We start from the raw sequence: 13,289 nt of genomic DNA on the forward strand, positions 1-13,289 counted from the left end.
AAAATTAAAATGATGAATTACTCTTATTTTATTATAAGTTGAGATGGAAATTTCCAAATAAACGGGTTGAATGAAGAGCAATGTAGCGTTGACTCGCCAAGAATTTCGTACACGAGGCATACATTAAAGGAACGATAACGGTCCAATAACAACACGCGAACAAAAAAGTCCACGATATTCCTGTCACCGCTCGCAGTAGCCCCAACCAAAAATCCAAGACTACATCAAGTTTGAATAAACCCGAGTGTACGCGATCCCTACCGTTTTCAAACAAAATGAACACCAACGAAAGAAGATCAAGGTCCGTTTCTTTGTAGGAAAGGAAACTGCTTTTCCCCGTAAGATAATAGAAAGAGACGGACAGGGGGCGGATAAAAACAGAGGAAGCTTCTCGCAATCGTTGGATCAAAACAACGAGAAATTTTCCGAATTTCTCTTCAGCGTTTGTGAGACAAGTCTCCGTTTCGGTTTGGTGTCAGCTGAATAAAAATCCACCGACTGTTTGGTTTTTCCGAGGAAGAAGATGAAGAAGATCTTCGGCGTCAAGAAAGAAAAAGAGCCCCCTCCTTCCATTAATGATGCCTCCGACAGGGTTCGTACCTATCAAAAAAATATTTTGTTATTGTTTTTTTTAATCTATGGTTAATTCGACCTGTTGTTTTCTTTTATTTGTTTAATTATTGTTTTTACTCGCGTTTTGCTTACGGATAAATGGTCAGAAATTAGGGCAAGGGTTTGGGTTTGTAATAGTTTCTATCACGCTTTGTCAAGTTGGTTTCTTTTCCCCGGCGGTGCGGGGACAACTGACAAGAAATGGGGGAGAACGAGAAGTCCGTTTACAGTATGACCAGTTGGTGGCGGGCACTTCGAGAAAACAAATTAGTTCGTGCTCTAGATATTCTGTACGATATTCATGTTGCATTTATGGTGGGAGTATTTATAGGCTTAACTTTATTACTTTGGATGAGGTTTTCTGGAAATTTCCTGCCTTTTTATTGCATGCTCAGATATTCAATCTTTCCATTGTTTCTCTACGGGAAGTTTGCTCGGACTGATGCCTGAATATATTCTTCCCAGATCAATAAAAGAGGGGATACTGTTGATGAAAAGATCAAAAAGCTCGATGCTGAACTTAATAGATATAAAGAACAGATAAAAAGGACAAGACCTGGTCCTGCTCAAGAAGCTGTTAAAGCTCGAGCCATGAGGGTTCTTAAGCAAAAGCGAATGTAGGTCTCTTTACTCGTGTCATTTCCTCGTTTTTGCAATTTTATTGGTATATATGATTCTGTAACCGCTGGTAGTTTATATGAAATTGTTCCTCTTGAAAGAAATTTGCATTGAGTGGGCAAAAAACTTGACAAGGAAGTTTTTTAATCTTCTTACTGGAAAACATGTTTATTTTTTGATGTCTTTTTAAGGGATACAATTTGGTATACGTATGGCGTCCCTTTGGCTCAGGATATCAGGACACAGAGTTTGGCGATACAATTGACATTGGCTTATAACTAACTCTGGGACATGGAAATCATATATTGGCTCACCGGTTGTACTAGTATTAATGCCAGTTTTTGGTACCCACTTCAATTTTAAAACTTCCTACTTCTTGCAGGACTTGCATTAGACTATCCATGGTTCCCTAGAGATAGGTTAAAGAAATTATTGCAAAAAATTATTCCTAAGGTTCTTGATTGATTTATGGATAGTCAAATTGCTAAGGATATGATCAGAGTGAAGACAGATCCTTTTGATATTTAAGTTAATTTAGTTTGTTGAGAATGGATAAATATGAGGATGATATATGGTATTGTTGATCTGTATGGTGTATATAGCGTTTGAATTTATCCAATCCATTAATCTTCTGGACAGGTATGAAGGACAACGGGACATGCTGTACAATCAGACGTTCAATCTTGATCAAGTTGCCTTTGCTTCTGAGGGTATTAAAGATGCTCAACAAACTGTATGTCCTAACGAGTTTTCATTCATTTCTTTATACTGTTTATTATAAAAAATTGACCTTAAAAGCTCTTTTAATCTTTTTTTCAAGTTTACATCATGTATACCTGTTATGTATAGTAATAAGAAATACATCTAACGTAATTCAGGATGCAAAACATATTATGTAAATGTGCATTGACCAAAAAGATTACATGATGCACATCTATAGAAATGAAAGATGACACCGAAAGCTCCATGCTTCTCTTCAAAGGGGAAAAGAAGAAAAAAGGATAGCAAGGAAAGGGTTAAAGAGACTCAGAAGGAGGATGAATTGATTAGGAAAGGGATAAGTTATGGGGTTCCAGAAAAATATTCATTTTGACTTTTAGAAAGCTTTGAACCAGATTTTTAGTTTAAAGTATCCTTTTTATATATTTGGGACTTGTACTAGGCTTTTGAGTATTAGCTACGATCTATATATAATTGTTTTCAGCTTTTTTTGGAGAAATTATGGTTTTTTCTTTTCTTTTAATATGAGGGGCTTGAGGGACTATTACATTAACTTTCTTGGGGGACAAATGGGAGTTCGCTATATCTGCATTAAGTTCCATTGTGCTGGGGTTGTGTTATATTCACCTCCAAACATTCGTTTTTCTTGGCGGAGCCCTAAGCAGCATGGTTCAAGGCAGGTCAGGTGGAAATTAATCTGTAACCTGATTAGAACCGGCTGCCTCCCTCACAAGAGGTAGGGGAGGAACCATTTATCACTAGTGAGGGAGTCTTTGTAATTATGTTATTAATCTAGGCTCTACTTATATAAAAAAAAAATTGTTATTAATCTAGGCTCTAGGCTCGAACACTCATTACTAGTCATTTAGGTTGTAAGACAACTGCTTTGGGTCAATGGGCCATGTTTAGGGAACCAGATAGTAAAGCCAATTCTGTATTTTGCCACAATTTATTTTTTTTCTTCTCTCCAGATGTCAGCTTTGAAATCTGCAAACCAGGAGTTGAAAGGAATGATGAAATCTGTGAAGATCCAAGATATTGATGTATGTAATCTTTTGATCTCTATTTTTCCTTTGTTTCTATTGAGTGCCTTCGGAATTTTCTGGTTCTGAACGAATGTTTTTTCTCTGTAGAACATGCAAGACGAGATGATGGACCTAATGGATGTCAGTAATGAAATTCAAGAGACCCTGGGTAGAAGTTATAGTGTGCCAGATGACATTGATGAGGAAGAACTCATGGGTGGTAAGTTTTTTATTTATGTGTAGGTTAAAGTTTGAGGGAAATATTCTTTAGGATTGTTTTAAAACATTGCACAGGATGTTCCTGATATGAATTTTCCCATTGACTATCTGATGTCAGAACTACTAAATCCTGGAGGTACTGTTGAAAGCGTTCTTATTAATGTGTCCACAGGACAGGATTGTAGGCATTATGGTCATTCATTAGTAGGATGAAATGCCCTCATTAATCTAATCTACTTATTCTTAAGTAAACTCGTATGACCGATATTGCAAGGAAAGTCATAACTCCTTCAATAGCCATTCCTCACTATCTTTTCGGTGGGAAAGTCCCTTCATTCCAAGAGAAAAGGAGGAGGGGGCGGGCATAGTACTTGCATGTTCTTCGTCTTTCTTTTCTAACTAATTTTTTTGGGTGCAGAGCTTGATGCTTTGGAAGCGGACATGGGAATGGAAACTGAATCTGATGGGGTGCCCTCTTATCTCCAACCTGATAAAGAACCCGATTTGGATTCAGAGCTTAACTTGCCTTCAGCACCCTCGGGGCAAGCCATTCCAGCTGGCAGATCCCATGCCCAGGTAAAATCCTTCTTTCTTTTGGATCTCGTCAGAAAGTTGCTAATTGAAATTCTCATGAGAGAAATTTGTGTATATCTTTCCTTCACATCGAATTTTTAAGGCTGTACATTGCATCTAAAACTGGCGTAATTTACCATCTTTTGTTTCATGTTAAACGCACACATCTCTTGTAAGTAACACCTTGTTTATCTTTTCCTGAAAATTTTTGTTCTGGCAGGCTGAGGATGAACTGGGTTTCCCAGCTGTCCCTCAGACAACTATTCGGGGTTAGAAATTATTGATGTCTGTCCGAGACTCTCTTGTGCATCGATTCATAATTTGTGTGGAGCAGCAACCTCGTGTAAACATTTTGCAGAACTGGAACTTTGATTGATCTAGTGGTTTATCTTTTGTGGTTAGCTATTACCTATATATATATATATATAAATGTATCTTTTATGGTTGGCTGTTTCCTTTGGATTGGATTTTCATCGTGAACGCTGCCTACTTGTATATATCCCCCCCCCAAAAAAAAAAAGAAAAAAAAAAGATGGGGGGGAATTAGAAACTTGGTGTAGCGCAATGCATATGAAAGGAACGATTAAGATGTGTGACTTCTAAACATGGATATGGAGCTAGAGAGGAAGCAATGCTGCATGACTGTTATTTACGAAATAAAGCTTTGCATGATTCATACAACAGCTTCTTCTTCATACTTTGCATAATTCATACATACACAAAAGGAGAGAAGTTTGGTGGAAGGAGCAAAGGGGAGATTTTGCTTTCAAAATAATATAGAAAAAACAATGTAGCTTGGTGTACTTGCTTTTTCCTACTCCTCGCTGAGCCGAAGCCACCGTGCACTTTATATAAGCACCAAGTTTAAAAAAACAAAAAGAAAAGGACAGCCAAAAACAAAGAAAAAGGCATAAAAAAGAAACGTTCAAGGAATCACACTTGGCGCGATCCACAGTCCACACCACCTTCTATACAGAGAAACAGCAACACCATTGAAGCTTCCCCCCAAACTTTTTTTTTTTTTTTTTTTTAGCTTCCCCCCAACTTGTATTGGGTTTTGGGGTCTTTTTCCACACTCCAAACGCAATTCTTTTCCACTCCCTAGATTTACCCAAAAGATTCCATTCCAGTGTCCTGAAAAATAAAATACACAAAGCATCCAGTGAGTGCTGCACTTGAGAGTCAGATCTGATATGGTGAGGGCATCTTCAACAACCTAACTGAAGGACAGATTTATATTTGGATATTCATATGTTTATGTTTCATTCTCAATATGACTTAAGATTAATCCATTCTTAGCCATATATGAATTATCATAATCTTGTAAAAACCATACTAAACCCCTCCATACTTCATGTTAAGGCTCGATCATCATCCTTAGATTGCTGTAACTTCATTGTCAATTATGGGGACCAATTCATTTTCCATTTACTTTTGACAGCATGCATGCCTACTTGTTTATTATTGCTAACAACCTTAAAAGAAATTTCCAAGTACATGTCCCTGTAATCATAATATCTATACATGGTTAGCACCTAGAAGGCATGTCCCGGCTTCTCTTGAATTCATGGAAAACCGCTGTCGGCAACAAGACAGAATCCCTCATTACCAGTTAGGGGAAGGACCCTAATACGATGCCATTCTTCTCCAAACACATCTAAAAAACAGAAAGGGGTTCAATTTTTTGAGTTTTCTTAGGTTAAAGTGTTAAGATATTTGCTGAATTTGTCCACTAGGGCCAGGAATTTCATGCGTGCAAAACTTAAATACTATTGGGAAATACGTACAAACTTGGTAGCCCAAGTCTTTCAAAATCACAAACTAAAAGTTAACTCATCAACCACCATATATTGATGGCTGACCACTCACATTGTGGTAGCACTTTTAAGGCTGCGTTTGGATGTTAAGTTAAGTTGAGCTCTTTATGAATAATAGTGAGTTGAGATGATGAAATGAGTTTTGTGGGATCCACTTAAGATGAGTTTAAATGTGTTTGCATGTTAAGATGGGTTTAGATGTATTTATAGAAAGTTGAAAAAAGTTGTGAGTCCCACGTGTAAAAATTGTTGAATTAAAAAAAGTTATGAGTCCCACGTGTAAAGAGGTTTTGAGTTGAGATTAATTTAATAATTTGAGAGTTGAGTGTTTGGATGCTAAACTCAGCTTAAAATTAGATTGAGTTGAGTTGATCTCAGCTGAGTCTATCAACCAAACAGGGCCTTCAACTCCAACTCTGCAAAAGGGTTCCTTTTCAACTCCACCAAAGAATTTGATTGGAATGAACTGCCCCTGCTACAAAGAGTAATTGCCTACCACCAGGCACCATGTCATACATTTCATTAAAATCCTTACTAATTCTTTGTCCAAATTAGATGGTACGAGAAAGACAGTATTAAATGTTCATGTTCATTTGAAATCCATATTCTCTTGGCCTCACATAATCTCTGTCTGTGTAATATTCTGTAGCCCAAAACTTGCCAAATCAAAAGCCTCCACCAACCCAATATCATGTATTAAAGTTTTCGATATTAATATATATTAATTCTCTGATCTATCAACCCAATATCATAAATTAAATTATTAATATTTATTTTACGCTTAACACTATTATATTCGATTAACTTAATGCTACAAATTAAATTACCTGCAAAAAATTGCTACATATTATATTAAATACTTTTATCAATCCAAAGTTACAAATTAAAAAAAAAAAAAAGATATTTTACTACACATACATTTATCATTGATGCAGACGTGGCCAAAAATTAGGTTTGAGATTTAAAGCATTTTACTTATAAAATATGCTGAGATTTTTATGAGACTCGGACGGTTCATTCAGACTCGAACCGGGTCAACTCAGGCTAATTCGTTTGTGTTATAAAAGGAAAAAAGAAAAGCAAAGTGATAAAGTGGAAGAAGCAAACCCGAGTTCAGTTTAGTCCTGGAAAATGTCATCGGAGATCTCCATCAACGGCTTCAGGCAATCCGCTGAGAACTTCCGGGCGAATAGGTATGAGTAACTCGAATTTGATACTCTCAACTTGTGTAGAAGCTCCGTCGACACTTCTTCCGGCTTGTACAAGTGGGGGTGTCCGTCAAAACTGTGCGTCCAGTTCACCCGCGTAAGCGTGTAGTGACTACACCCTTTTGGGTCCTCCATGGACAAAAGAGTTGGAAAGTAGTGCTCCTCGGGGTAACAGGAGTCTATGTTCAAGCATGGCATCTTGAACTTCCTCCACAACTTGATGTCTCTTAGAACCAGCAACGCGTGCTTACGGTTCAGTATGAAAAACTGAGATCCGACTCGGAATTGCTCGAACGCCACTTCCGGGAGCATGACGTTTTCGCCACGAGCGATGTAGCGACCGGGCAAGTTGAGATCGTCGGAGATTATTTCGATGAAGCTGCGGTACTTCGGGAAAGGTGACATGAACGCATCTTTCCAGGAGGTTACAGGGTTTCTGAAGAGGAAGTTGTGGACGAAGAGGAAGGAGTGGAGCGGTATGCATTGGGGGGAAACGAGGGCAAAGTAAAAATTCAAAGGATCGTCGAGGATGGCCACGGCGAGCAGTCTACGTGCGGCGGAGATGAGGGTCGGCGAAGCCCGCTCGGTCTTCCTTGCTTCCTTGATGAACCGGCCTTGGAATATGCCTCCGGGAGGGGTGATTTTGACGGAGGGATCAGCGTGGACGTAGATATTGTACAGCTGACGGTAGCCATGGAAGAACTTCTCCCACAAGGGGGCGAAATAGAGATCAGAGTTGGTGAGGAAAAGAAAAGCGATCTTGGGCTTGGGGTTTGTGGCAGTACCTAAGCGGGAGTGCGTGGAGGAGCGCGTCCTCGAAGAGGACGAGGAAGCGAGGGCGTTGGCCTTGCGGAAGAGGGCGAGGTCATCGAGCTCGTATGGAAGTAAGAAAGGAACGTCTTTGGGAGGGAGGACTTGAGGGGCGAAAAGAAAGAGGAGAGGCACAGAGAGGAAGATGGAAAAGCAGAGGACAAATGGGGTTGAAGACAACATGCTTGGTCTGTGTAAAAAAGATCAAAACTTGGAGGAATGGAATGGAAGGGACAACCAAATGCTTTTTTCCCTTGTTTTGATAGCTTTTGAGATTTCTTGGGATTTCCCGGAATCTTCTGGGGTTGGATTTTAGAGCAGGAAACGGGGGATAAAATCAAGGGTTTAAGTGAACACTGGACTGTTACTGAATCTACTGATATGAGGAGGAAGACAAAGTGGAGAGAACAAATAAATAAATAAAAGAGGAGTGAAAGGGATAAAAATGGAGTTGCAGATTGGGATACACTCTGTTTTTTCTTCTTTTTATGTTTTCTTTGCTTTTGGTGAAGTGGAAAGCAAAGGAATAGAATAGAAGACGATATTTCGTGCGTAAATATTTTATAATTATTTTATAAAAAAAAAAATAAATATAAAATTTCTATAAATAAAAAATAATTTTTTTAATAATAAATTATATTCTTCCCAAACTTGAGCACTCCACATTTAACATCAAACATTACTCATTCGGTCAGATTTCTTGCCAAATTAAATGCAAAGATTTCTTTTATAGATGTTTATAATAAATAAATATTATGAATTGAATCTGAAAAATTTACTCGATCAACTATTACTAGATTTATTTTATGTATCTCTCATTTCAGGACCGAGAATGTGGACATAAACTCTAAGGTTAAGTTTTGCCAGTGAATTGAGATGAGATGAAATATAAAAATTAAATAAAATATTATTAATAAAATATTTTTTAATATTATTATTATTTTAAAATTTAAAAAAAATAAATTTTTTATTATATTTATGTGAAAATTTATGAAAATTATAATAATGAGATGAATTAAGAATATTTTTCAATTCAAATTGAGCCTGCATTTACTGTTATTTAAACACTTTATGATAATACCAATTGTTATTTACTGCCAAAAACAAAATTCTAAGTATGCTTTTCAAGGTATCAAAAAAGAAAAAAAAGGTAGAATGCTTTAAACAATGTTTTTCTAGAAATTTACTCCCATTTGGGTCATTTTCTGGCATATTTTAACCACGAAAAGGATTTTTCATCTTCTAAAAACTTATTTGTCTCTTCATTGGCATCAGTTTCCTCGAGAATCAATTATATTAATATGATTTTTATGGCTGATCTTTTAAATATATTGATCTTTATATTATAATTTTTAATTTTTTTTTAATTTTTATCTTTGATCATTTTAGTCATTATATAGATAAAGAATAGTTAGTAATTCATTAAAAATAATCATAAATAGTTCACACAAAAATAAATTTATTAACTAACACGATTTCATACGATTCGTACAATCTAATATATAATATCAAATTATGTCAATTTATAAATATATTTTTATATAATTTTTTTATGATTAAAATATTTCTCAAAAAATAAAAACTACATGCTACCTGAAAGTTCAGTATAAAACCTGTCCAAGAGGAAATCAATAAAATCTATTTTAGTATTTATCAAAAACCATAAATTAATAATACCATATGCATAGAAACTGAAAAAGAAAAACACCAAAAAAATAAATTCTTTATAAACATATTTTTCAACACGCTCGATCACTTTTCCTATCATGCCAAAAAAAAAAAAAAAGCTTTTCTAAAAAATGTTCACTTTCTCTAACCAGTGACCATGCTCAAAAGGCCAGTCACTTTCACAAATATTAAAGTAAGGAAAATAAATGTCAACACATGTTCTTGAGAGAAAAAAGTATTTGTGTAGTCCCAATTATTGGTAACGACACACTTACATATCTTTTATTATTATTTTATTATTTAATTATTTTTTTCTTTTTTTATTTGAATCTAAATTAAAAATTTCAGAACATGACATTCTTTTAAAATTTAAAGGAAAATAAATTCAATCTACTAACTTAATCATGTAATTTAATTAAAAATAAATTTAATTTTATAAAAATTGACTCAAAAAGCAAAAAAAATTAATTTTTAATTAAATTACAAGGCTACATTAGTTAATTGAGTTTATTTTTTTTAGATTATGCAAGAAAATCATGTTCTAAGATATTTAATCCAAATTCAAATAAAAAAAGAAAAACAAATAACTAAGTAGTAAAACAGTAATAAAGGAGATGTAAGGATATTATTATCTATTAAAAATATAAAAAATAAAAATACCTTAGCTTTCGTTGGTTAAAACAACATCTATCCCGAAATTTGATCTTTTTTTTTTTTTGCAATCTCATTTTAAATAAATGGTATTTTTATAAAATAGAGTTGCAAGAATATTATTATTTTACAAAATACAACTTCTCTATATAAAATAATTACGTATGTATCGTTATTCGTTACTCTAAATTTCAAAACCATTTCGAAGCTTTCACTTATCCTAATTTTATTACCAAGCTTGAACCTCTTGATAAATTTCCTTACTTATTATAAGATTAGAACTCTTGTTTATTTTATTAATAAAAAATATGAAATATTTCTATCATCTCACTTATTCAATAAAATATTTTAGAAACATGTACAATGCATAAAACATCCATGTTTCACAGTGAATGATGCTCCCTATGTAACATCCGGATCCAGAATTTGTATGGTTGGACTATGGATTTATTTATTCATTTGAGCGTGATATTTTAGGTTATTTATTTTTTTGATTTTTATATTATGGATCGAGTAGTGATTTTTTTTTTATCTGGAGATCTTGTCTGTTTGTTTAAACCTTGGAAAAACTTTCAGTTTATGAACAGTTCCTCACCTGCACGACTCTTTTCCATCCGCATACACGTTACTCCCTCATCTCTAGGGTTTCTTTTGGTCATCCATCCATCTATATATTCATATGTTCTTCATCCTCGACAAAAAACCTAGTATAGCCGTTCTCCTTTCCCCCCTCTCCTCTTGGTTTCCCACTACCGAAACTTAGTTACTGCCCTCCTCAGCCAGACCCCCCCTCCACCGCAAGCCACCAACACCGAAACATAGCCACTACAGAATACTTCTCCACGCACGACCAATGCAACACCCTGTTTAGCCACCGTGTGAAACTGTCCAACTCCATGCACCGCATTTAGCGACGCTGACCAGCATGCCGGGGTCTCCCACGCATGTCGTAAGCCACTGTACTCCACACTTAGCTGCCCAACTTAGAAGCTTTGTCGCACGCATCATTGAAACACTCCTGTTTCCGCATCTCAAAACAGAGCAATTGGTTGCTCCTCCTAGCATGGCAATTGTTGCGCTTTGACCAACCCTTTCAGACTTCTCCTCCGTGGCGCAAATGGAACCCACAGTCCAGCATCTTAGCCACGCCTAGCCGTGCCACCGTAGTTAGCCACCCAGGCCGTTGCCGCGAGTAACTTTCTCTGTAACACCTCCATGCACACGCCGTGTTTCACTCTTTAAATCCTGACTTTGTCCATCCCTCATCGTGCATCTCTCTGTCTCTCTCTCTCTCTCTCTCTCTCTCTCTCATCCAGTGCATAGCTACCGAGTTCACCACCTCCCATCGCACCTTGTGTCGTCGCACGTTACCTTCTCAGAGAGTCCCTGACGCCGCTGCACTTATATTATTCATATGTTTTGTTTATGTTCATCACTAGTTTTTGTTCATAAGGTGTATTTATATATATATATATATATATATATATATATATATATATATGTAAAGTTTCAACCTAAGTTGGGTACTTACCAGTTTTAACCTAATATATATATATGGAAAGTTCCAGATGTATGTTTTCGGGTGAAAGGTCTTTTTTTTTTTGGATCTATGTTTAAATGGGTTTTGTTTTAAGTCACATTAAATATTATAGTTGTTTTTTTGATAATATTGTTAATTAAAGGAAGTAAACCTATTTTTCTTAAGAGATGAGTTTTTCATGACTTATTTTATGGAAATTTTAGTAGCCAATGTATTATAGTTATCTAGTTATTTATAAAATATTGATGGTTTTGGGAAATGATGGTATTTTGGGAATTATGAGAATTTTAGATTATTAAATTCTGATTTAGTACGAATTCGATTAAGTGAATATTGATGGTTTTGGGAAATGATGGTATTTTGGGAATTACGAGAATTTTAAGTTTTGAGGAAAAATAAAATAGGTCATTTTAGCATTTTAGGCTTAAATATTGAAATATGTATTTAATTGGAAATTTATGAAAATTTGCGTTATTATGTCATAGGTGACGCTTAATTATTGTTCGACATTTTTTAGGAAAATTTCGAAAAAGTTAAGAAGTCCAGATAAGTGGGGTTCTTATATTAGACTTTGCATTAAAATAAAATGAGCTGAGGTTGATTTTTGAAAAATATACATATTTGGTTATGAAAATAAATTTGAACTACCTAATTTATTTGTTCTGCATTACTCATGAGATTCTGTTTAAGAAGAAAGTATTTTTTGTTATGACTGGTGTAGACATGAGCTTATTTTTGACATTCTGTTCTGAACTTTATAAAAGAAAGCGAATATGAAATTTTGAGCATAAATTCATCCATACTCTCTCTCTCTCTAAGCTCTTAAGGTATTTTTTCATTTTCTCTGTTTTTCACATTAGTTTTAATCACTTTTTTATGTAATATTCTGTTTGTTTGGTTTATATTATTTTTCATTTGCTATGTTTTCACATGGGATTTATAGTTTTCTTGCCATTACAGTGGGTCTATGGCATTATGCCTTCTATGAGAATGGTACTTTCCAAACCTTTTAGTATGCTGACGTGCAATATCCCTAGTGAATTTTGATTGTTAAGAATTCAGTATAGGTTCTGAGGGAATGTTCACATCCAGGTTGAATGTCAACCCGCATTTAGCTATATAATGCATCACATATTACTTTATTTTTGGTGCTATCACCAGCGAATGCACCCACCAATTTTATTTTTGGTTTACTTTTGGCTTTTAAGAACACCTTATAGTTTGAAGTAGTGGCAGTTTGCCCTTCTTTGGCTGTCTGGATTGGGATGCTTTTACTGGAAAATAACATGTGCCTGATACTACTGCTCATGCCTATTTACTTGTCTTAATAAAATTTTCTCATCTATCCAAAAAAAAAGCTTGAAAGAAAGCAGAAATGGTATAAATTTATCTGTTAGTATTACCAAAAGATTGGTGTGGCTTGTAGGATGGAATGTTGCAAACTAAATTTTTAAATGGAGTAAATTTTTTTTTTTTTAGTTATTATGAAAATATCATATAGAGTTTCACAAACTAGAAATCACTTTCTCAAATTTTGGTTTGGTCATATCAATTGCTGTACAAATAGTAGTAAATAATGTAGAACTCGCACTATGTCTTATCTTTACACTTAAACCTCCAATTCGATTAGGCAATTGAAGGAATCTTTATTCCATTGCACATTTTTAAGTTAATGATCATCATCTATTATCATTAATGATCATTAATAAAGCCCCATCTATTATCTTTAGACTTAACAATGTTCTTACCAAAAGAACATTATTTAATGATCATCATCTATTATCATTAATCTCATTAATAAAGCGCGCAAAGAAAATATTAGCTAGCT

At 34.9% G+C, this 13,289-nt stretch overlaps 2 protein-coding genes across 2 annotated transcripts; one reads left to right on the top strand and one right to left on the bottom strand.

The window, feature by feature from the left end:
- Positions 1–298: 298 nt before the first annotated feature.
- LOC109005597 (vacuolar protein sorting-associated protein 60.2-like) lies at positions 299–4,424 on the top strand. Its single transcript, XM_018984606.2, has 7 exons — positions 299–592; positions 1,078–1,229; positions 1,870–1,963; positions 2,922–2,993; positions 3,084–3,195; positions 3,613–3,770; positions 3,988–4,424. The coding sequence occupies exons 1-7, from the start codon at positions 524–526 to the stop codon at positions 4,039–4,041; spliced, it is 711 nt and encodes a 236-aa protein (XP_018840151.1). The 5' UTR covers positions 299–523; the 3' UTR covers positions 4,042–4,424.
- LOC109003855 (glycosyltransferase BC10-like) lies at positions 4,386–8,107 on the bottom strand. Its single transcript, XM_018982175.2, has 2 exons — positions 6,692–8,107; positions 4,386–4,901 (listed from the first exon to the last, which is right to left on the bottom strand). Exon 1 carries the CDS (start codon positions 7,783–7,785, stop codon positions 6,703–6,705), a length of 1,083 nt encoding a protein of 360 aa, XP_018837720.2. The 5' UTR covers positions 7,786–8,107; the 3' UTR covers positions 4,386–4,901; positions 6,692–6,702.
- Between the last annotated feature and the right edge of the window lie 5,182 nt (positions 8,108–13,289).

Source organism: Juglans regia, chromosome 5 (assembly GCF_001411555.2).
Source record: "Juglans regia cultivar Chandler chromosome 5, Walnut 2.0, whole genome shotgun sequence".
Lineage (NCBI taxonomy): Eukaryota > Viridiplantae > Streptophyta > Magnoliopsida > Fagales > Juglandaceae > Juglans > Juglans regia.

Bases quoted from the DNA above. Each gene is read 5' to 3' on its own strand.
- LOC109005597 (XM_018984606.2), top strand. From the start codon at position 524: ATGAAGAAGATCTTCGGCGTCAAGAAAGAAAAAGAGCCCCCTCCTTCC. The intron at 1,230-1,869 runs GTAGGTCTCTTT...TCTTCTGGACAG, and splicing joins GTTCTTAAGCAAAAGCGAAT to GTATGAAGGACAACGGGACA. The intron at 2,994-3,083 runs GTATGTAATCTT...TTTTCTCTGTAG, and splicing joins TGAAGATCCAAGATATTGAT to AACATGCAAGACGAGATGAT.
- LOC109003855 (XM_018982175.2), bottom strand. From the start codon at position 7,785: ATGTTGTCTTCAACCCCATTTGTCCTCTGCTTTTCCATCTTCCTCTCT.